This window comes from Electrona antarctica (assembly GCF_951216825.1).
Source record: "Electrona antarctica genome assembly, chromosome: 4".
NCBI lineage: Eukaryota > Metazoa > Chordata > Actinopteri > Myctophiformes > Myctophidae > Electrona > Electrona antarctica.
This window is the reverse complement of record NC_136809.1, coordinates 24,786,686-24,810,881: the sequence shown is the minus strand read 5'-3', so window position 1 is coordinate 24,810,881 and position 24,196 is coordinate 24,786,686. Positions and strand designations below refer to the sequence as shown.

Here is a 24,196-nt window from a genome sequence, read left to right as displayed (position 1 = left end):
AGTGTGTGGTCCTTTCCTTTCCTAAAGGGAAGTTTTTCTCTGGTTTACATACACACCATGAATTCAATACTCACCTGGTGAGTAATTTGTCTGGGGGTAAAAGACACTCCTTTTAATAGCACACTCACTCAATTGTTATTATATACATACAGTATAATAACATTCAGAAAGAGAGCATGCTTCAGAAAGATACAAATTATGTTGAATAATTACTTATTTTTAACGACTTAAGCCCCATATCTTTAGAACAGTGCAACATTTGTGCATTTGTGCTTAAATTTGTGCAAAAATATGGACACCAGGGTTAGTGTGCTGTGGATAATGTTTAATAATAACTTGTGAATTACTTATTACAGTTAATTATAATGTATTATTTTCACAAACATGTTCCAACTACATGCTTCCTCATGATATGCTATGATGAGGATGTGGTACCTGTTCTTCTGGTCCACAGTGATGGCCTCTCCTCCGGGGATGAGCTCCTTCACTTCCGTCATCCCGTAGTACTCTCTGGTGATCTGAAAGGGGACAAAAACATGGAGACATTTCACCAAAAACACAGCTGATTTATTGCATACATAATCTGAAATAGATAACGTGTCCGATTTGGAACAGATTTCCACGTATTTACTTGGTTTTGATAATTAATACCCTTGGGAAAATACAGACTTTAAGTTTGTTACATTGAATTGACACAATAAATCAGGATTTGTAGGGAACTGTAATCAAAACAAGATACTTATAAGCAAATTCCTACTGGCTGTAATGAAAACCTTTTTAGACAGGCAATTCCTCTGAAGGCTGAGGAACAAAATGTCTAACAGAGAATAAAGGTGGTGCTTTGGTCTCGCCTGTACATTTCACAAGTATTTGGAATTCAAGCAACACAGGCTTGTCAAGGAATGTTTGGGGAATGGTTTGCCAGTGGTTACGTCATCATGTTGGATGGGTGTGGCTTGTAGAAGAACGAAAACAAACAGATTATTGATATTACCGTTTCTCCAAGAGTTTTTCCACAGTACTATATAAACACCAAATCCCTGGAAAGCAACACTTACGGCAAAGTTGAGACAAAATGTCTCCTCCACATCGTCCTTGTCATAGTCTACAAGTTGCTGGAGACTCCTGCAGACAGAGGGAAGAGGCAAGGCATATTAAGAGGATGTTCCTGTAAACTTAACTATAAAGGAGACACATTTATGATGATGTTGGTTGTTTGGTCGGTCCGTCCATCCTTTGGTTCCCAGTTGACTTGCACACAAATATCTCATGCAGATTGCCATGAAACTGGCTAAGTGAGCACATGAACTCTACTGAATTCAGTGACCACATGGTCTGTCCTCTAGTCTAGTCACTCTCAACATCCTTAGAGCATTTATTTTGTGTGATGTTTAGGGTTAGGGCATCGCCAAATTAATTGCAAACTTCTAACTAAAATGTACCATCTCCTGCAGCCACACACCACGGGGAGGGAGGAGGAGAGGATGACAAGAGAAGAAATTAAAGCCAGATCATCAAAATTCTTCTTGCATAGCAGCATTTGTAGGCAAAAGAGCAGATCTAATCTCTGGCACTCCCTTGCATCTCTGCCAACAAAAGGCACAGCTGAGAGCTTTCTCGTTAGCTAAGAATCATACCCCCTCTATTTTAGCAGCCTCTTCCCTCTGTGGCATTTTGCTCTATCACTTAACACATTTTGTGCCCAAAACGTCTGTGGACGTCCTGGGTATTACCGCACGTGCATAGCCCAAGACGTCTGTGGACGTCTTTGAAAAAAAAATATATATATATATATATATTTTTTTTTAATCAGAAAAATCAAAACACTTTTTTTTTTTTTTTTTTTTAACACGTGGTGCCAAAGTTTGTGTTTTCGCCATTGAGAATGCATTTGGCGTTTAAATTAAATAACTCAGAAACTATAAAACATTTCAAAGTAAAAAGTTCCAGCATGTGTCTCCACAGTCAGCTGAATTATAAAAAATGTGAATGGATTTTCTAGGTGAAAGTGATTTTGGGCAGTTTTGCGTGGGCTCTCAATTAATGGTCATTTTAGAGCTCAGCTTCCCAATCAGCCGTTTGCTGCCTAGCTATAGTTTAAGCATGTGCATATAATAGAATGGGGAACAATGAAGCATTAGCTGCAGTATAGGCTAATAATAGAAATTTATTTTGAGTAAGGAAGCTATGCTATGTTGGCTGCTAAGGAGACGGTTGACATTACTACCAAAACACAGGAAGTACAAATTAGGATGTAAGGCAAGCCTATGGATGAAAGGTGTTAATCTTGCATGCTGGAGGCAGATAATGAAGGCAGGGAAAGTGGGATACCATCAGGCACACTGAATGTATGGCATGGAATTAATAATTAACTAAACAATTCCCCAATGAAATGGGGAATGAGTTCATTAATGGAATTTAACGGAACAAAAAGAAAAAAGCTATCTTGCAATTATTCGAGGTCTGATGAACTAGGCTGCTTCAATGTTTGAATTCAGTGTGGCCTTTTATATGTCATAGCGCCTTATCTCTGCTCTTAGTGCCGTATTCCATCATTAGTAGACCAATTAAAGCAAGAACGTCTCAATATCAGTACTCAAAAACGCTTGGCGATGTGTGGGGGCCAGGGGAGAGAACATAGAAAAAGGACAACTTTATCAGGAATAAATTAATAAAAGATAAGAATTAAAACCAATAAAACAGTGCAGGTAACAAGGTAAAGAACACCGTTATGTACGGAAGAGCATTCTATCTAATATAATGTATTTTTGGACCATGTCCTGGGTGGATGTGTCGTTTCTAATGGCAACCCTCTCTAGGCGGTGGCTGTGCTGTGTGACTTGTATCACTCACAGAGCTAATCTATCTACAGATCAATAAACCACAGCACTTCCCTCTGGCAGGCTGCAGACAATTAGGCGCTAGTTAAACGGTGGTACTTCCTGTCCCAAAATTAAATAAAGACATTTCCCAGTGTCAACAGCTTTGGTTATGTAAGACAATGCCACATTGTTTAGTTTGGATTCCAAACATCATATGAATTTAGTAAACACTTTGAGTCAATTTGGTTCTCAACAGGATTTAGCAATGGTGTTCTGTTGCGCTTCAGAAAGTTGAATGGGTAATAATATGTTGTATTGATTTTTGTTTCAACACTGACAAGAGGTACAATGTGTTTCTTGTGGCTTTCTCTTTTAGAGTAGAAAAGTTAAACGAAATCCAATATTTATCCCCATCTTAAGCCCACCAAACAAACTACATAACATGGTGAGTCAATACATCCAATTCAAGGGAAAAGAACATTCATTGTTTTCAGGGGCGGCCTTAGGAATCTGGAGGCCCGTTTCAAGACCAAATATGAGGCCCCCATATATACCTATGACATCATTATTCTGTTGATACATGCGTATTGATTCAAATTGTTTTCTGTTCAATATCACGTGCAGCCATTACTCTCGACAACACCTCTCCTCATCCTGTCGTTCCTTCACAATAAAGTGTCTCCCCTTTACCTCCCAATGCTGCACATTTTACCCAGGTTATTAACAGGAAATACCGTAGGTGTAACTTACAGTATAACATTGTGGGAGAGAGCAAGGCAGCGAAAGAGAGAGGATCAAGGGTGGCGGGGGGACTGATGCCTGAATGCTTGGCGGTCAGAGCTCAGAGGCCCCCTGAGGCTGGAGGCCCGTTTCAATTGAAACTGGTGAAACATAGCAAGGCCTCCTATGATTGTTTTAGGCAATGCAGTTAAATGCTGTTACTGTACATGTTACAGAGCACAACGAGAACACTTGTGCAATTACTTTATTGTTGAGGGCTGACTCAGAATGCAGTTGGGGAGAAGAGATGGGTTAAGGTGATTCACTGGGATAGTATATCCTGTATATCTACTGTGTGTGTGTGTGTGTGTGTGTGTGTGTGTGTGTGTGCACAGATGTGCACTTTGTCTTAATCGGCACTGAGACATGAAAATAATTCCTGTCCTCAAAATACAGGTGTACGTAGATTAAGTCTTCGAACACCCTCTGACCCCCTGCGTGCACACATACATAACCCTCCCCAAGTGAGAGATACGTTACCTGCCCTCGGTTGGGGACAGCTCCTTGAAGTCTTCCAGGGTTGGTGCTACATCCAACAGCTTCTTGTAGAGCACCAGAGGGAAGTGGAGGTCCACCACTGTGGAGTTATAGATGGCCAGCCCACAGATGATACCGATCAGATGGAACCAGTTGTGCTCCACAAAACACTGTGTATACACACACAGGGACAATGGATCAACTCCAAGACAAGTCTACTTTATTTAACCACTTAACACTCCCACACTTTAAGTGCACAGTAACTAAATGGTAGTTACTGTACCACCTCAACTGTGGAGTAATTATTAAGAGGAAATTAATTATAACTTGGCAGTTGTCAGGGTAGGAAATGTTATCAATATGATCTTCCCTCTACATAGATACATTACATTTTAACATACTGAAACATGAACATTCTACAATTGAATGAACTTTTTTGAGTGAGCAAATTGGTTAAGTTGAGCAGAATTCCAACCCAAACTAGATAAAGTGCCCTTCTGGGCACAGGTCTCCACCAGGGCAGGTCAGGTTGTGGCCTCCTGGTGGCGCTATAATAGGCCAATGTAAAAAGGGTGGCATTTCTTCTCACGCCTTGGATGGCAATTAGCCGTCCGCTAAGTCCCACCCAAGCCCGTTCTTGGCCAATACCACGTTAGCGACTGTTACTAAGTAAGGATCCTGGTCAAGCTTTCAATGCTGGTCAAAATGGTTAAGCAGTGTCAATACATAGACTTGCTGTAGCATGTGACCTCAGAAAGAGGGTTTGTTTTCTTACCTTGTTATGAGCAAACTAGTCCATTCCATGAATTATTTTGCTGCAGTTTAATAGTAAATATTAGAAATAAAAATAGGCTCTCATAGACTTCCATTGTAATGGGGAAAGAGTCACTATTTTAGCACAACAAACAACAAACACAACAAAAGCTGATTCTGACAGTTTATGACATCAGGAAAACTCATGCCGTTTTATTTTCGTCTTTTGATAGATTTATAAAGTAACTATTTTGCCTCGCAGACCCAGACATTTCTCCTAAAGAGTCTTCTAAAGTGTCTCCCTTAAACACGTCCATTGTGTATGGTTTTTAGCGACAGGCGGACGACATCAAATACGTTTGTTTACATCCATGGCATTCCAATAATACACATCAGGAGTGTGTGTACAGATTTGGACCAATCAGATAGTTTTTTACACAACGCAAACAGAAGTTCGCGTAGGCAGGATCTTCTTTCTACACAAACTAGACAACGTAAAAATAAAACCACATGAGTTTTCCTGATTGCTGTCAGAATCAGCTTTTGTTGTGTTCGCTTATGTGCTAAAAGAGTGACTTTGAGAGCGGTTTCCCCGTTACAATGGAAGTCTATGAGAGCCTATTTTTTGTTGAGTGGTGTAAACCACTCCTACAACTGGTTGAGTGGTGTAAACCACTCCTACAACTGGCTTTTGTGTGCAGAAAAAAATGAGCATGGTTGCTATGTTCAAAATAATTTCTGACGTAATTAAATCACACCCGGGTGAACTGGATGACCGTAGCAACCGTGGTCATTTTCTCTGCGCAAAAAAAGCCAGTTGTGAAATCACATCCAGGTGTGATTTCATTACGTCAGATCAGAGCTGATCAGGCTATATAATACCTTACCTTATATAATACCTCACATCGGACAAAAACTCCAGCTGAATCAACTTCATGGTCACAAATCATCACATCAGAAGACGAGTCTACCTAGCCAAAGATCTTTAACGTCAGACATTACGTCAGACCACAGCTGATCATGCTATATAAAACCTTACACCACTCAGTTCACACGGGTGTGATTTTTATTTCTAATATTTACTATTAAACTGCACAACGGAGTGAAAGAATTAATGGAATGGACTAGCTTGCTCATAACAAGGTAAGAAAACAAACCCTCTTTCTGAGGTCCACACATGCTACAGCAAATAAAACCATTTTGACCAGCATTGAAAGCTTGACCAGGATCCTTACTTAGTAACCGTCGCTAACGTGGTATTGGCCAAGAACAGGCTTGGGTGGGACTTAGCGAACGGCTAATTGGATGAGGCATTTTGTTCCAAAAATGTGTTTTATGTGCTATAACAGGCCAATGTGAAAAGGGTGGGATATATTCCTCAGCCTAGAAGGAAAGTCTATGAAAGATTTCACATAAATTGACCGATGCGTCCATGATTTGAGGCTTTTTGGATATAATCTGGAGGAGTAATAAAAATGTGTTTTACAAAAGTCGGCCTCCTGGTGGCACTATAACAGGCCGTTCTGGAAAATGTGGGGCAGAGGTTCATCGTTGGCATCCAGGGAGTGGGGCATCAAAATTTGGCATCGACCAGGTAAGGTTGCGTGCACACACACACACACACACACACACACACACACACACACACACACACACACACACACACACACACACACACACACACACACACACACACACACACACACACACACACACACACACACACACACACACACACACACACACACACACACACACACACACACACACGCACGCCTTCGGCCTGGTGGTGGAGACAACAACTAACTTCTTCTCAGACTCAAACCATACCAGTGCTTTCCTTTCCTTTCTGACAGGAAAGCTCACTCTTGCTCCATTTCCCAACCACCATACTAGTCATCATCAGCAACATATCCACATTTGTGCCGTCTATCTGCTGCTTGGAATGGAAAGACACACTTCATCACTATGTTACCATATGGTGTTACTGTGGAACTTACTTTGTCAGAGAACCACAGCAGGTTGGACTCTGTGTAGTGGGTGAACATCCCATACACAGGATCCATCAGCTCCTTCAGCAGCAGCAGAAAGAACTCTTTAGTTACACCACCTGCGTCCACCGCCTCCTCTCCGTCAAAGATCACCTGCAGGAAGGGGAGGAGGATGGATAGTTTTCCATTGGGGCACATACATTTTGCATTACTCATGATGAAGTAATGCAAAAGGAAAACGTGGCATTTCAGAAAACAAAATGTTTCTCTGATTGAAGTTGTTCCTTCAAAATATCTTTCAACCTTATTTTGGGGTAAGTAAGTAGCATTGGGAACCAACGGTTCCTGAGCCATGTGACCCGTAGGTCAGGAGCCTATCTCAGTGGGCCTATCTCAGTTTATGCTACAATGGGTATTGCATAAATGGGTGGAAGATGCATTCCAAATGTGTGTGTGGTCCCTGAGTAAATGTCAAGTTGTGCTCTGTAGGATAAATGGGCTGCTCAGTGCTCACTTTCATTTTACAAACTAACAAAGATTACACAACAGAAGGAGGAAGAGATGAAAAAGATCACAGGAAAAGGACAGGCTTTTGGCATGTAGTGATCAAAAAGCATCCCTTTCTGGATAAAAAAAATGGCTCAAGCCTAACTCTGACCTTGAGTGGTTTCTTGAGATCCACATCCGAGTAAATGGTGAGCTCACGCAGCGCGTCACTCACTAAGTGGTCCCTGCGTACATGAAGCACCAGGAAAGGGTTCCTAGCCAGCAGGGGTTCCAGTGTGAGCAGCATGAAGACATTGTGGAGGTTTGCACCGCTCACTGCCATCTTGGAAGCACAGGTAAGAAAGGCACGAGGCACTGTAAGGTGCTAATTAAAATTGTATACATTTGCAATTTTTAACAAATGCAGAATGAGACTAATGATGCAAACATAAGACCGTTGAATTATGTTAATCACATACAATCAATCACATATCAATAAACAACTTTCATAACGGCCATCACGGGTACCTGCATCTGCAGTTCAGCATCTGTTTGCAGCATGGTAGTCTTAGCTTTAGCATTCAATACGAATGGATAGGCACATAGGGTCACCGAGTTCTGCAGGAGAAAAAGATAGTTGTAATTGTAAACATGCTTATGATAACTGGGACATTGCATACATTGGAGTACAATTAAGGTTATGAATGTTCATTGACCAATTAAATGTACCTGGACTGGAGGTGTTCGCATTTTCTGAGAAACAAGAAAAGAACAGCAAAATTATCTTCTGGCAAGGGAAAAACAAACCAAAAAAACAACAACATTGGAGCCAATAAGCTGATGCTTTTATCAAAGACAACTGGACCCAACAATAAGTAAGGTGCGCAAGGTTCAGAGCCATAGTGCTCTGATTCCTGTGATGCAAGGAACAATCATGTAAGAGAAACATTGGCATCACAATATTTAACAGAATGGATAGACAGAGCTTTACTAACTCTAAACCTAGACCCTCAACACTGACTGACAGATGGCTGGACGCACACTGATTCCTAGTTTATACTTCACCTCGTGAGAAAATAGCCGATCTGCAAGCTCAAGACTGTAGATCTACTATTTTCGTCAGCTGACACTGTTGTACGACAGAGCATTAATCACGCCTATATCACAAAGTCGTCAATGCAGGTAGGTCGATGATATCAGAGTACACACATCCAACCTGATCACGTGAAAATAATATTGTGAACAGCCAGTCCTGAAAATCAGATTTGAGAAACAAACTGGATTGCCTGCAGTCTGAACAAAGACACTGGCTGGAGGATGAGATGGGAGTTTATAGAAATGTTACAACCAAGACAACAAACTGCTAAAAGGCAATGGGAATTATTTTTGTAAAGTTCTTAGAAAGAACTTAGAATATCACATGCCGTTGTGCAAACTGTACATCCATCTGAGTGGCTGGGTCCACTGTGTGTAAAGAGGTGCTTGTCTGATGGCTAGAAACAGGACGTTGCAGAACGCAACAACCCTATTACGTACAAGCAAACACGCATGAAATGTCACACTATGATACTGTTTGCCACCACTGGACAGACCAAGCACCGGTCAACAGCAAAGAATCATGGCAAAAAAAAGACCAGGGGAAACGGTGCTTTCTGCCAAGCAATATGATTACCTGACTTTCAATGACAATAAAGCATCTGTGCAAAACTATCATCTATCATCTCAAAAACATCTCCAAACTCTGCCCCCTTTTAATAACCCTGTCAGATGCAGATAACCTTGTCCAAGCCTTTGTCTCGTCTAGACTGGACTACTGCAACAAGCAAATTATTATTACCAGTAAGTCGCCAGTCACCAGTAAGGGCGAGGTTGCGTGCACGCATCCGCCTGGGTGCAGACGGCAGACTGGCGCTTTGGCATGGGGGTCAGATCAATATATGGAATGAATTCTGTACTGGCCATATATGGAGCGTGTCTTGAGTGTACAGGGTTTGATGAGGTCAGATCAACATATGGAATGAATTCTGTATTGGCCATATATGGAGCGTGTCACAAGGTGTGACAATAATGTTTACTTCTCAATTTTATTTGCATAGACTTCTAAGAAAATAGCAGGCCGAACAGCAGGTACATACAGTGTGAGCTTAAAAATAAAAATAAGTAAATGAAAAACTAGCAAATTAGTTGGGGGGCACTCACAATCTCAGCTTTACTCAAAAACCACTTAAGGTAATCTTCCTGGATGTCCACTAGAGTGGTGATGTCAGTGATGTAGAAGTGGTTGTACTCCACATGATTAGACTTCAGGTTAACCTGGAAACACAGGACAAGCCACTGTTTCAATTCAGCTTTCAGGAACTTGAACAGTATGCAATCATGTATTTATCCCCTACCTTGCCTCTGGGTGAGGGGAGTGATAAAGGGAACAAACAAGTCAACGAGAGGCTGATAAGCTGACGGGTTGATGATAAATGTTCTCAGCCCTAGTCTTGATAAATCAGCTCTAGGGTCGATAGCCGTTATCAGACCTAGGGCAGTAGCTGGCCAATTAGTGCAAGCTAAAGTGAAGATCAACCACCACACACGGTTGCTACGGATGTTGTGGTAGAAGGCCAAGGTGACAGCCAGGTGCAAAACAACAAAAACACAGAGAGGAAAACAGCCAGTAACGATTGATGGCTCACAGAATGGCTGTATCGGGAATTCTTGCAGACAGATAATGGGTTTGTTTTGTGATTGATGCTTCTGCACTTTAACTACACAGTACACACATTGATGCAGATTTCTCTCTCTACTGCCATTTTCTCTGGGAGAGACAGCGAGCAGCTCGCTGCAAGTTCCAAAAGTGGTATGTGGTATGCCACTTTTACGAAACGTTTTGTACAGTTTTTTAAAAACTGTATGCCGTTTTGTGGAAGTGGTATATATAGTTCCAGTATATAATCACGCAATTTTAAGCTAATAGCCGCAACATTTTAGTTTATAATTAGTAATTAAACAGTTCTACAATATCCAGCAGACATTTTCTTTTCTCCCAGAATTCAGCAATAGCAGTATTTGTCATAGCTCTCAGTACCCCACATTAATATTCAAAGAGAAACCACAGTCTTTTTTGGCCACCTGGATCTTTTACAGTACTTGGGCAGAGGGTCATCTTGGGTTGGTACTGTACCTTATGCAGTTTCTCCAACAGCTTAAGCGTGGCACTAATGTAGCTGTCCTGGAAGACAGGGATGAGAAGAGTCTTGCCTCCGGTCAGGAGAAACACTACAATGCTCTTGTACATGTCCACTAATCTAGAGAAGACACTGCTGTCCAACAAAGACCACCAGTTGTCTGCGAACAGAAAAGCAGGCAAATTACATCTCCCTCACAGTGGATTATTCAATAGGATTCATAATGAGAAAACAGGCTATGATTAGAAGTGGCAGATTCTAGAGTGGGACTATTTTAGTGATTTCTTTTAAAAATATATTATAAAAATGTATTCCTATATATATTGTATGTATTTGCTTATTTTGTCCCGTAAAGCACATTCAGTTGGCCTGGGTTACATACATAGTTTCACTTAAGAGTGGTATAAGTGGTTGGATTATGGTCAGCTCTTCATCTGCATAAGTGACGTCTGTCTGGGTGCTTGGGTATAGTCATGAACACTGAACAGAATGTGTTTAATGCCTGTAGGTATGAACATGTTTGTGCATGTGCATTGTACTGTAGCATCTGTTTAGTAAGCTGCATTTCTGCACATGGGTGCTGCATGTATACATCCATGTGGGTGGCTGAATAGACACTATATATACACTGTATACTGTGCAGTATATACACAGTATAATGTGCTATGTAATGTTTATTTCATTATTAGCATGCATCTGTGTGGAATGCTGAGGGCGATTTTCCAGTAATGTATCACTGGAAATCTTTCCAACACAGATCAAGCTCATCAAGACAACCAAGTCAACTACAACTAAATAACTTGGTATACCAGTGATTCTCAAAGTGGGGTCCGGGGAACCTCAGGGTTCCAAATGGACCATTACAGGTCTGTAACAACGAAAGTGTACAAATGGACACGTACAGATCCAAATGGACGCGTTCCTTTTTTACACTTGAAATAAAAAGGTTTGAGAACCGCTGTGATATTGTGTGTGTGTGTGTGTGTGTGTGTGTGTGTGTGTGTGTGTGTGTGTGTGTGTGTGTGGGCCAGTTCCCTACCGAGCACTTTGCTGGGGTTGGCTTCTAGTCTGAGGATGGCCATAGCCAGGGGGATGGTGAGGCTGATGTAGTTCTTTGAGTCGTGCAGAGCGGGACACTCAGACAGGATCAGGTAGATCCTCATAGACTCCACATCAGGAGGAGAGCAGGGCAGCTGGGGGATGAGGAGGCTCTCAAAACTCTTGGTGGTCTGTGTGAGGTGCACAAAATGTTCAAGCCAATGAAACACGTTGATTTTAAAAATCACTTTAAACGTAATGTTTTACTTTACGATGGCCAGTTTATCAAGCTATGTATTTGGCCCATGGAATAACAATCAAAGTAGACAATAACTCCAATATATCTCCATAGAAAATAATGCACTAATCTAGTATGCTACGATCAGTGTCTTGCCACAAACTTTAGCAGATCTACAAGCCCAAGAAGCATCTACAACGCAGTGTGTAGATTGGTTTGGCGTGGCATGGCCAGACTAATATCACTGCGTAGATATTAGTCTGGAACTTTGGTATGGAAAATTAATTTCCAAGCGGTTACAAACAGATTCCAACGTCACAGCAAAGAAGTCTCACTTTGAATAGCGGGCTCTGGGGTGAGCGAAATTAAATTCAAACTGAGGAGTGCCAGACCAATCTCACCAGGGATTTATTTCCCTGTGGCAGATTCATCTGGTTTCTAGGCTAGTTTGTCATATCAGGCTTAATTTTAGCCCCATCGTAAGAGGGAATCGGACGACCAAAATAGGAGATTACTACAAGCCATGACCAGGGGCTTGTAGTAATTCATTACCGAATTAATTTGACGAAATTGGCCAATAATTGTCAAAATGTTATTTTGCCACAGATATACATATTTATTGTTGTGGGAAGGTAAGATAAATGAGTCGCTTTTGCTCCCTCTCGGTCTCTCGCACTCTCACACCGTTGTGCTATGTGATCTGAAACACTGCCTATGCAAATTGTTATTTGCACATCAGGTTTCTTTCCATCTTATTTGGACCATTGCATGGATCCATCAGCCAATGGCCATTATGTTTTATTTAACCAAGTCAGTCCCATTGAGACACTTCTCTCATTTACAAGGGAGCCCTGGCAAAGGAGTCAGAAATTAATTCGTTTTGGTGCAGCTCCATCGTATTTTGTTGTTTCCAGAATTAGAAAGGAAGGTATCTACATATTTAAACATGTAGCATATCCAACCGGTACAGTATGTACATGAGGTTAGACATAAGCATAGCAGCTGGTATATACTTAACATGATATATTATACACATTACGGTGCAAGACGAATATCAGCATGTTGTACAAGAGATAAATCAGCTTGTGACAGGTTCAACCACAGTCCACAAGAGCAACAAATGTACGTGCAAAGTGTGCAAATGTGTGTTCTTTGTACATGTTTGCACATGTGACTGGTTGCGTACTCGTACTGCATGTAGGTTATACATGCAAGAATACATGAATACATGGAAAAAGGCGTGGATTAACTAGGCAACAGGAACAATATTAGCAACTACATTTTGGGAGTGCCCTTTAGTGGTTTGGAATGGGGCCTGCGGTCTTTACAGGACGTAATATTTCAAGTTGGTTTGAGGTAAACCATCCAAAACATAACATGACATTAGTGAGCTAATGTTAGAGCTCATGACTCACTCCTTCATTTGGTGTCAGGGCTCTGTGGGGAAAATTACTCAATATACAGTAGGGATGCCCTGACCACTGGTCCAGTTAGTGCATGCACCACATCAACAAACGTAACCACTACATCCTAGGTTCAAATCCGGATCATGTCACCTTGGTGAAACTATATGTACGATTACAGGTTAGAACAGACACTACGCATAACATTAAGTGTCAGTTCGTTGTTCTCCCAAACCTACAAGGCAACCTACAGTACATAGGTCAGGGTCACCAGCAATATTACATACGTATCACCCCCAAAGCTTGAAATAGTTGTCATGGAGATGGAAGGTTGTAAACCCAAACAGATGCTGGATTTATGTCCTTGGCTCTGAATATCTCATCAGAGTCATAACATACAGTAAGTTTGATGTCACTATGCCCCCACAGACCCAAACCAGAAACAGAATACATTAGTTACTGCCAGTCTGGCACACAACAATCACTTCTTTAATGAATTTCTCCCAATTACTGTACTTTCACACCATTTGCTGTGAAATAAAATTGCTGGCTGGACAGATGTTCTCTTTTCTCTTAACACATCACCACCCACAAGTGTAGCGGCTAAAAAGTAATAGTTGTAGTTTTCACGTTCACAGATTGCATCCCAGTGACATCACGGAGGTAAACAATTCAGCACAGACAAACATCAAATAATGTCATTCATGAATGATATGTAATACTCTTGCACTTGTAATGTGCTCTGGAAAAGAGCATCTGCTAAAGTCCCAAAACATAAATTGAATATGAAGATGAGAACAATTACAACAACAATAACAATGCAGACCAAGCTACTTGGAATAAGGGAGTAGTGTATTGCCTTACACAGACTCCTAAATACATCGCTCTCAGTTACCTGCTCCAGAAGTCCTGAGAAAGATGGTTTGGAGAGTATCTCAAACAGCAGTCTGACAGAGTTGAAGTCAATGCCTGGGGTCTTTGGGTTGGTCTTGAAGTGACCGTCATCACTGAAAAAGCAAAATAAATAAATAAAATAAATAAAAACATGATTGTTGTACTTTGTAAGATTGTAAGACATAAGCGCCAAGATATGTCAATAATATATCATGTCTGATCAAATCATACAGATATATCCAGTTTTGTGATTCTATTTTACACCTGATCAAAAATTCTGACCCTTTGTATATTTTACCTCATTGTGCTTTATCCTCATCAGCTGTCATATAAACAACATGCACCATGTCAGGACATCAAATCCTATCTGAGAATGACAGCCGAGACCAACTCCTTCCATTTAAAACAAACAAAACAGTAAAACCACAGTACTATTGTGTATTTAACATGCAATTCTAAACCTGATGGTAATCAGGCTATTCTTAATAACATTATAAAGGATCGTAGTGTCCCGTGACATTTCTCATAAAGAAAAGACTGGTTTTTAAGCCTGGCATTACCAATCAAGGTGAAGGATGGGCCTTATTTACAGTATACGTCCTCAGATATTTATAGGGCATGTTGTATCCAGTCATAATACTGGACTAGACTTAGTCTAGTGGAGACTGTTTGCTAAACAAGAAACACCACGTGGCTACCACAGAGGGCATTTACAGTCTTTGCATTTATCGTGTGTCCCAGCTGAGCTATACAGAGTAATTAAAAGGCACTTCTCTCTGAAAGGCATGAATCAAGCAAATTAATTCTGAATGTGTCACAACAAGCCATCCTTGTTTGGGAAGTCCATGCACTCCTGAACTGTTCCCAGTCACCGATGTAAATAGATTCCCCACATTTTCTCCCGGGAAGTACAACTGTGTCGGGACTCGGTAGTCACCACGGATGCCAGTCGGAGTGGCTGGGGTGCCACAAACAACAGCAAGTGGTCTCTGAGACCCCACTGTAGGGTCAGAGCACAAACTTTCACAGCTCCTGACAGTGCACTTGACGTGCAAGCATACATCCACCCCCCCACCCCAGCCCTTTTTCCCCATACTATATTCTTCTCATTTTTTACTTTTATTAGGATTTTATTATTCCTGTTTTTTTCTTTTCTTTTTTTAATTGAAGTGTATATCTATACATCTCTAAATGTTCTGATTATGGTGGACCCTGTTGTAAACCCTGGCATGGTTTGTCCTAACCTGACTCCGCCACATGGGGCAGCAGAGACTGCTGCACCATCTGGCGGAGTCAGGTTAGGTTCGTCCACAAGTAACAGTTTTTGTATTAACTTTCTACATACTGTGAAATAAAAAATGCAATCAATCAATCACATACAGGTACGTAGAAACCACATCCTGGTCAAGTCAGACAACACGACGATGGTGTCATACAGCATATCAACCGACATGAGGGACTAAGGTTACTCAGTTGCACATATTGGCTCAGAAACTGATTGAGAAATGTACCAGTGTTTTCAGTTCTTATGGCAAGCGCCAGGGGGTGCTGTTTACCCATAATGAGTAAAGCACTCATGGTTCATAGAACATGTTACGGTTTGTCTTAAAAGTGATATGACTAGTGATTAAGATTTCATCCCGAGCCCGACGGGTCGGGCCGAATTTGTCACATATTTGTCATACATTTATAGGCTACTAGAGAACCTTAGGACACTAGGACCCAGGAGCAAATGAAGAGGCGCTGCCATCAGCGTGCAGAATTGCCAATACTTTTTAATGAAGAGAAAAAGGTGCCGTTAATAAAGAATTCAGACTCTCGGTCGGGCCGGGCCCAGTTATTCACATATTTCAAACATTTGTAGGGCTGGGCCGGGTCAAATGTTTAGGCTTAATTAAAGCTCTAGCCGCTGCTCTTACCTTGCCATAAGAAAAAACTAAATTGTGAATGGTAATACATCCATGGAACGTTAAATATTGTAAAAATTATACTGATTATTTTGAGGGCAGCTCAGCTTTGTGTGTTTCTGTGTACCACATTGTGATGATTTGATTGGCTGAGCACGGAATGTGATGTATGATGATGAGCGCCCCTCACTTCACACAAGTGTGATTTTTATATCATAATCATGGAACTATCCGTTTTAGAAGTCTGGCTTTGAGACTCATTTCACTGTGCAATATGCAGTAAGTCAATAACAACTCTATTTCAATGTCTAATCAAGGGGCAACTATTGAAGATAGCTCACCAATATTTTGAGTTATATCTTTTAACAACACAACACACACTTCTACCAAAGAGTAATTTGTCTTCTTTTCTTGTTTTCAGAGGAATGTAAGTTTAGGATGCTAGGTACAGGGATTCAGTTCTCATTCCCATGACACGACATAGTGATGATTCAGCATCCAGCAACACTCACACCTGCATTGGTGTTAAATGTGCTCTGATCCCGTCCATGGATCTCACTGTGACTAGATAATCATCTTTTCCAAGCTAACATTATCAGCAGTTTGTAGTTATCATAGCATGAAATACTGTGTGCATGTAAACATTTCTACTTGTGTGTGCATGTGCATGCATATGTGTAGGGGGCGCGCAAGTGTGCGTGCGTGCGTGTGTGTGTTTGAATATGTGACAGAACGGAATCATGCAGACCCTGTGATGCCACGTGTAAACCCATTCCCAGGAGTCAAAGAAAAACGGGTGCGTGAGCAGAGTTAAAGACTTTTACTGTGTCGCATTGCTTTGAGGCACCAATAATGAAGTGGATGCCTGATGACAGATTAAAGTTGTACAGTACAACCATTTAAGCAATATATTAGCTGCTTTTATCCATATTTATAGTTAGATTTAAAAAGTACATGCCCCTTGAGTGTTATGAGTGGGCGAGCTACCTAAAGCAAGATGGCCGCCATGTGGCGACATCGCTCTCCATTGGCCAGCAATTATACGGGTGAGCCATCTAGCCTTTCTTATATCCATCTATGAGCGCAACATTTACATCAGGCATCAGATTCAGAATGGAGAGGCTTTTGGTACCTTTGGTCCAGAAAGCTGGCATTCCAGCAGGCCGTGGAGGAGAGCAGAAGTATGATGTCACTGTGGAAACAGAATGTGATAAGGACATTTGTTACAAAACACATTTCATACCAGGTAGGTATAGGCTGCTGTTCATCAATGCTACATTAGATTTCTCTCCAAAGTTTGGCGAGACAGCCTTTTGCCGTACATAGATTAGCAGCATTTAATTATAGATTAATTATAGAATTTGGTTAGGTGAGCTTATGAATGTGCAAATGATAATAAAAATCACAATCACACTCGTGTGAAGTGAGGGGTGCTCTAATCATACATCACATTCCTCAAACGGACAGAAAACATACACACAAAGATGTGCATTGGAGGGGCTAGCCCCCCTCAATAATAATACAATAATTACATTATGGTTCAAATATACACACACAAAAATAGTAGTGTAGTATCTAAAGTGATGATCATTTCTCAGTGACTTACTTTGTGACACTAGAGTCTGTGTTGTCTATTAGTTTAATTCTCCATGAATTTAAGCTCTCGTAGTTGATTCGAGAGATGCCTTTACTGATGTTGTTCACCCTGAAGTCTTCTGGAGGGACACAAGTCTGTATAGAGGAAGGCAAAGGGAAGAAACAAATCATTTCACATTGTTTTTATTTTTTATTTTTGAGGGGTACTATATTCAGCTATTAGTGTAGACTTTCGTCTTACAAACATTAAATTCCCATTGACAATGAAAAGAGAATTTACGCCATATGTGGATGAGCAAATCGGCTATTTCTGTCCTACACAAAGATGAAATTTCCATTGACAATGAACGGCGAAGTTACGTTATGTGTCTGAGCAAATAGACACGTTACGTCATAATGATGTACGATAAGAGCGCCCCTCACTTAACATGGGTGTGATTTTTTTTAACTTTTGAAAGTAAAACACACAATATGTTATAACTTAATGCTAATGCTTGACCTGACCTAAGGGAAACTGCTGGGAAAAGATGAGCCACACAATAATAAGTTACAGCATACATTATAATTAGAATCATACCGGTATTATGTAACTTTTTCAATTAACACATTCCCTGCCAGGTATTAATTAATTTGCCACGATCTTTTCAGTGTATACTGGTGCCGGGACCAGAGGTAAACAACGGCTGTTTAAAGGTCTGCACGATCTTATTTTAACACTTTAAGGGCTTTAGATTAATATATCCAAACCACCTAGGCTGCCAGGATTGTTTCATTACCTTTGGAGCATGCGCCAAAGTATTTGTGGCTTTAATCCATGAAAACCCGCCTGAAAATAGTTCCATGGGTTGTTGTAGAAGAGAAAAACATGCGAGGGCTCGCAGAGCCCAGTCAAACCCACCACCTGCATTAGAATTATTTTCCCAGAAGCCCTTGCAGCCCAGAGCACGGCTCGATTTCCAGTTTCGTCATCATAACGCGACGGCCTCATCACCAGATCCGCTCTTTCTTTTTAATTATTAAACAACGGCGAATTAAACACATTAAACAAATAGCGGGTTTAGCATAATAAGCAGCACCTAAACATGGATTAAATAGCGTGGAACACAGGGTAAGCAGCCCTGAAACATAATTTTTGTAACCACGATCATCAACGCTTTAGTTATGGGGCATGGATAAAGCTTGTTTTGATATTTTTTTAACGCAATCTGGGAAAAGAATCCGAGATAAATGCATTTTAAACAATCTGTTTACATTGAATCACCTAACCCTAGATCACCTAGCAACCGCGAGGCATTCATATGTTGCATACGAGAGCGATCATAAACCACTGAAAAGACCACATGACATAAAGATGAAACACAATTTTGGTAACACTTTAATTAAAGGTTGGGACTATAATGCATTCTATTCACATACATGTATATGTACAATGTATTATAATGTTATTATAAGGCATTATAAGTTACATTTTATGCATGATTGTAAACATAGTTATAATTTATAACACTCGTTATACTGTATGTTTACAATCATGCATAAATTTTTTTATAACTGTTGGTCATGATGCACAGTGGAACAGCACATTATATCTTCTTTCTCAGCTCAAGATAGAGCATGGATGAAGTGGTTTGTTTAACAAACTAAAACGTACAAAAAGCAGAATCCTTTCTTTCGCCCATTACAGAATATCTACAGTATATGGAGCAAACTACGAAAGAATAAACAGTGTCGCTTCCACTGTGCTACACCACAGCAACGCTGGTGTGTAGAGGTTCTAGCCAAAGGGCAACACAAGGAATGGAACAACACTTGTTGTTATTTCCCTTTAGTGCATTTCTATAGCTAATGAGGGACACAGGGAATGGAATCCCTAAACTGGGTAGAGTGCTAGTCCCTTGCTCTATCCACAGAGATGGCCAGGACAACAGTCCATGTGTACTTGGCTTTACAAACTAGACTGGGCAAAAGCTAAGGCACCACTGCCTCCCTGTGGAGTAATATTCACGCATTCAAGCATCTAATCGTTGATATGTGGTCAAATAGATTTCTCTCCTGTAAAAACTACAAATTAATGTATCATCTTTCTGTTTAACCACTTTACTTCTTTGCTCCTAATAGCAATACATTATTATCATCATCATTATTACAACATACAAATTTGTAAATGATAAGCTATGGTAACACATACTGGCCCTTGGAATCAAGTTAAAATTGTTTGTGTGTTTTGTTTTTGTTTTGTTTTATTTTTTAGCTAAAGGAAAACCAACATTCGTCTTACCTGCTCATCAGAGCACAATACAAAATTATGGTCTCCACCACAGTTGATTTTGGTTATGGTGCAGCAATCTATTCCGAAAAGGAAGAAAAGAGGAATACAAGTGTTAGCTGAATCTTGAGGTCAATATCAATGGTTGAGACTAAACTCAGTTTTCCATTCCGTCAGAAGATATGTGCATTTTGTTTCATGAATAATTTACTCGATACTCGATTTTATTTTCCTCCTTTTTTGTAAAAAGACAAAGTAAACTCATACACAGTGTTCTTTAAATTAAATATAGCCCCTTGTTTGTACAACCGCCTGTGCTCTTTATTTTAATGAGATTAAAAAAAATAAAAATAAACTAACCTGTTCTCTGAGAATTTCCTGTGAGGTTGCTGCTCTTGACAGGACATGGGCTTCTGGTGTCTCCCCGCATCCCTGTTCCCAGCTGCCCATGAATGTTACAACCAAATGAATACATAATACCAGAGGAAGGCACGAACGCCAGGGTGTGGTGCCTGACAGAGAGGAAAAAAGATAGAGAATAAGGAATTAAGGAAACACAAGAGGACCTATTTAAAGTTTGTATGTTGGTACATGGTGGCATGGTGCGCAGTGGTTAGCAGTCACCTCACAGCAACAATATCCTTATCCCAGGCTTTTATGCAAGTACTTTATTTATGACTCACTGATTGTTCTCTGGCTATAACATGCCCAAAATAAGTAGTGATCATTAATCGAACATTTAATTAAATGACTGATTTTGATAATCCTTTATAATCAATTAAATTGGTTAGTTCGATTAAAGGTCCTTGCAGACTGCTGTGTGTTTTCCAATTGTTTTCTTTCTTTGCCCCCCCCCCCCCCCCCCCAAAAAAAGAACGCAGCAGTCTGCAAGGACCTTAACTGTTGCATGCCCTGATGTATGCAGCAAAGGAAGGCTGGTAGGTAAAAATGTAGGTAAACTGATTCCATGTATTCATGTCAATATCCTAGACATTATACTGCCTAACAATTACCTGCCACAGGCGATTTGGGACACCTCACTCCCCATCAGCTCCAGCACCCGTCTAGGCAATGGCTCACTGTGAGTTGTGTCATGACCCAGCTGACCCCGCGAGCCATCCCCGAACGTAAACAAGCCGCCATCCTGTCAGACAAGCAATACAATGCTGATTCATTCTTTTTTGTTTCAGGTGTAGATCTTCTATCTATCTATCTAGTGGGTCGGGAACCATCTTTGGGTTCAATTTGTATGGATCACACAAGTAAATATCTCCTTTTATTCACCTTCCACATTGGAAAAAACATTTTATTTCAAATGATTTTTAATCACCAGTTCACAACTTGTCATCAGTTAAAAACATTTCATGAATAACATAAAAAATGTATCTAATTGTATTGGAATTATTATTTTAAGAAGTAGTGAAAATGTCAGATCTACAAGCTCACAACGTGGCACAAAGCAATGTGATCTACTGTTTTCACTAGTTTGGGTTTTGGGCAAACGTCTCATTTGGGCAAAAAAACGTTTGGGAGCCACTGTTCTAGACAAAAGTTTGTTGCATAGCTTTACCATTAGAAATAAACACAATAAATGCTTGTCATGCACAAGGACTCAGTCCCAAGGACATAAATCACTGGATTGGTCAGTTCATGACTGGTTGTTTTTGCATGGTGAGTTTTTGCAGGTCAGTGATGTGTTTACATGCCGTTACCGACCGTATAAGATACAAATAGATGTGGGCAAAATATCACAGAATATTTTGTTTGTGGTGAGCAGCAGCTGTGTACATTACTCTTATACATACCTTTGTGAGGGCTGCGGTGTGTTCATCCCCACAGCTGATGTAAACAACTTTCTGGGATCTTAGAAACTTGATGTGGCACGGCACAGCACGATCTGATGAAAGGAAGCACAAATCAGTTTTTTGTTAGGCCTAATCTGTGATTTGTGAAACAATGTGCACACTATCTATTTCATAAACAAGTAGCAACTGTAGGAGAAAACTTTCGCACACCTAGAATTCAGGCGTATGCACAGGTGCGTAGGCCAGTGGACAACTGGACATCAATGAAAGCAATAGAATACACCCGCACACTGCATTTGCTCGATACATGAGTATTTTCTTATTTAATGAAGCAACGTGTCGGTCCCTCCGGACCTTTGCCTGAGGAAGTATTCTATTGCTTTCATAAACAAGTAGCACAAAATAATATTATAATAATGAATTGCATTTTTATAGCGCTTTTCCAAGTGCTCAAAGCGCTTTACAATGGTTCATTCATTCATACATTGGGAGGTGAAGCGGCGAACAGTCGACGCCAGCGTCCTCACTTCCCACATTCACACACCAATGGTGGCGAGCTCACACCGACCAACTCATTGGAGGCAATGTGGGGTTCAGTGTCTTGCCCAAGGACACTTCGACATGTGGACAGGAGGAGCCGGGATTCGAACCGCCGACCCAGGGATCATTGGACGACCTGCTCTACCTCCTGAGCCACAGCCGCCACATGTAAGCTTATGTTTCTATAATATTGTTCTCAACTGATCTTGAGGTTCTACATACGGCCAACCAGTTGAAGAAATTGCAGATTGAGGCTTTAACGCTTGCTTTTTAGAAACATCCCAGACCATTTAGGCTTTTATTTGTGTGTAGAATTAATAAGGAAAACTTAAAAAAGGATAAATGTTGTGGTTATTACCGAGCTACTTAATTCAAGGTCAGTTGAATCACTGATGTAATTCACATACTGTACACTGAAACTTCTGCAAAGAAGTGTCTGTGATACATTTATTTTAAACATGAAGCCCCTACTAATCTCATGAAAACATCAGCTCACATAAAAAAATATATATCATTTATAATTAGGACCACCATTCCACATGAAACAAGCCTCCAACTTGGTGTCAAGTTCAACTTCACTTCATCATCATTCTATTATACGGTATACCTTGTTCATCATTCAGCCCCAGCTGCCCAGCGCTGTTCTTGCCCCAACCAAACACAGCTCCAGACAAAGAGAGGGCAAAGCTGTGGTATCCTCCGGCAGTGATCTGAGCCAGAGGGATTCCTGATAGGGATTTAAGGGGCTGAGGGGACAGCGCGCTGGGTTCTCCCTTCCCCAGACCCAGCTGGCCGTTAGAGTTCTGGCCCCACGTGAACAGCTGGCCATCTGAGAGGAAAGCAGGGACAATGCATTGACATGAGTAGATAGTAGACAGTAGACCGTGGACCATTCGTATTGTTAGAAAAATCTAGATTTAAACAAAGAACTAAGAGGTTAAACGTTTAATGTAAAGAAACCCAATATCAGAAGTTATTTTAGTAACTTTGAGCCATGGTTTGTTCTTCAAAAATAAATAATCAATACCCAGGCTTGTGTTGAGTTGTGAAAGGTTTGTGCCTTTCTCACCTCGAGAAAGTGCGATGCAGTGCTCATTTCCACACATAACTTGAGAGATGCGATGCTCACACAGCTTTTTAATCAACCTGGGCAGAACAACATACATTATCTCATGAGGGTAGAAGAGCATTACCAAAAACCTCTTTATCAGGGATTTGTTTTTGTGTTGATCAAGATCAGTATGACAGGGTCACGCGGAACACAACAGACCTACAAGCCCACAACGCGACACGTCATGGTTGGGCTTGTAGATCGGCTATGTTCGGCACATGACACCATTGTGCGACAAAGTATAAACCAGGCTTTACAGCAGTGTACACACTATTTAGTATCTGACATGTCAGCATTGTTATTTGTGCCTTTGTCTAACATGTCACATGTACTAAGGACTGGTCTCTGTGGTCAGTCCATGCTGGGATAAGTGGTATAAATTAAGCATGAGATGTCATTATCCTACACAGCTGTGACAGTACCCTACCGAAAATAGCTTATCTTTTCTAAACTTTACATTTTTTTGCCATATTATGGGCTGTCAGGGTTACAAATTTAAGTTGACAATTAATTATCATAAATAATTGCGATTAATGATTTAATTGTATTTCTGGCATTGAACATATGAATAAAGAATAACTTTCTGTTTGCCTGGAAATAAAAACAAATGCACAGGGAAGATATGACAAATAACTGAAACATACAGAAAGAAATTACTGACATAATTATTTTTATACTTAAAAGAAAATGCTGAAATAGCTGATCTACAAGCTTACAACGCGTCACTAAGTGAGCTTGTAGATGTGCGGTTTCAATTTATTTTGGATCAAAAACTGAGATTTTAGCTGATAAGCGGCACGTTTGCGTGCCTGTAATTAGAAATGCTTCTTGTTTGTTACATGCACCATATTAGCAGCTTTTGATTATCGTTTGTAATCAATAACAACAAGACTCAATATATTTTTCCAATTCA

General features: G+C 40.6%; 1 protein-coding gene across 4 annotated transcripts in view; it reads right to left on the bottom strand.

Annotated features, from left to right (window-relative positions):
* Window positions 1–24,196, bottom strand: part of herc3 (HECT and RLD domain containing E3 ubiquitin protein ligase 3) — a 33,838-nt gene that overhangs the window by 4,622 nt on the left and 5,020 nt on the right. For 2 of the 4 annotated variants that reach the window (XM_079500353.1, XM_079500354.1), the window contains exons 4-22: window positions 23,200–23,318; window positions 22,780–23,001; window positions 21,633–21,724; window positions 20,841–20,971; window positions 20,188–20,339; window positions 19,840–19,907; window positions 17,572–17,696; window positions 17,098–17,157; window positions 14,060–14,171; window positions 11,525–11,714; window positions 10,482–10,645; window positions 9,509–9,622; window positions 8,039–8,062; window positions 7,838–7,927; window positions 7,482–7,652; window positions 6,833–6,976; window positions 4,083–4,249; window positions 1,059–1,125; window positions 436–518 (exon numbers count right to left, since the gene is read on the bottom strand). In XM_079500353.1, the coding sequence (XP_079356479.1) occupies window positions 436–518; window positions 1,059–1,125; window positions 4,083–4,249; window positions 6,833–6,976; window positions 7,482–7,652; window positions 7,838–7,927; window positions 8,039–8,062; window positions 9,509–9,622; window positions 10,482–10,645; window positions 11,525–11,714; window positions 14,060–14,171; window positions 17,098–17,157; window positions 17,572–17,696; window positions 19,840–19,907; window positions 20,188–20,339; window positions 20,841–20,971; window positions 21,633–21,724; window positions 22,780–23,001; window positions 23,200–23,318 (2,295 nt within the window). The remainder of the gene's footprint in view (window positions 1–435; window positions 519–1,058; window positions 1,126–4,082; window positions 4,250–6,832; window positions 6,977–7,481; window positions 7,653–7,837; window positions 7,928–8,038; window positions 8,063–9,508; window positions 9,623–10,481; window positions 10,646–11,524; window positions 11,715–14,059; window positions 14,172–17,097; window positions 17,158–17,571; window positions 17,697–19,839; window positions 19,908–20,187; window positions 20,340–20,840; window positions 20,972–21,632; window positions 21,725–22,779; window positions 23,002–23,199; window positions 23,319–24,196) is intronic. The other 2 variants (XM_079500355.1, XM_079500356.1) reach the window with 2 other exon arrangements.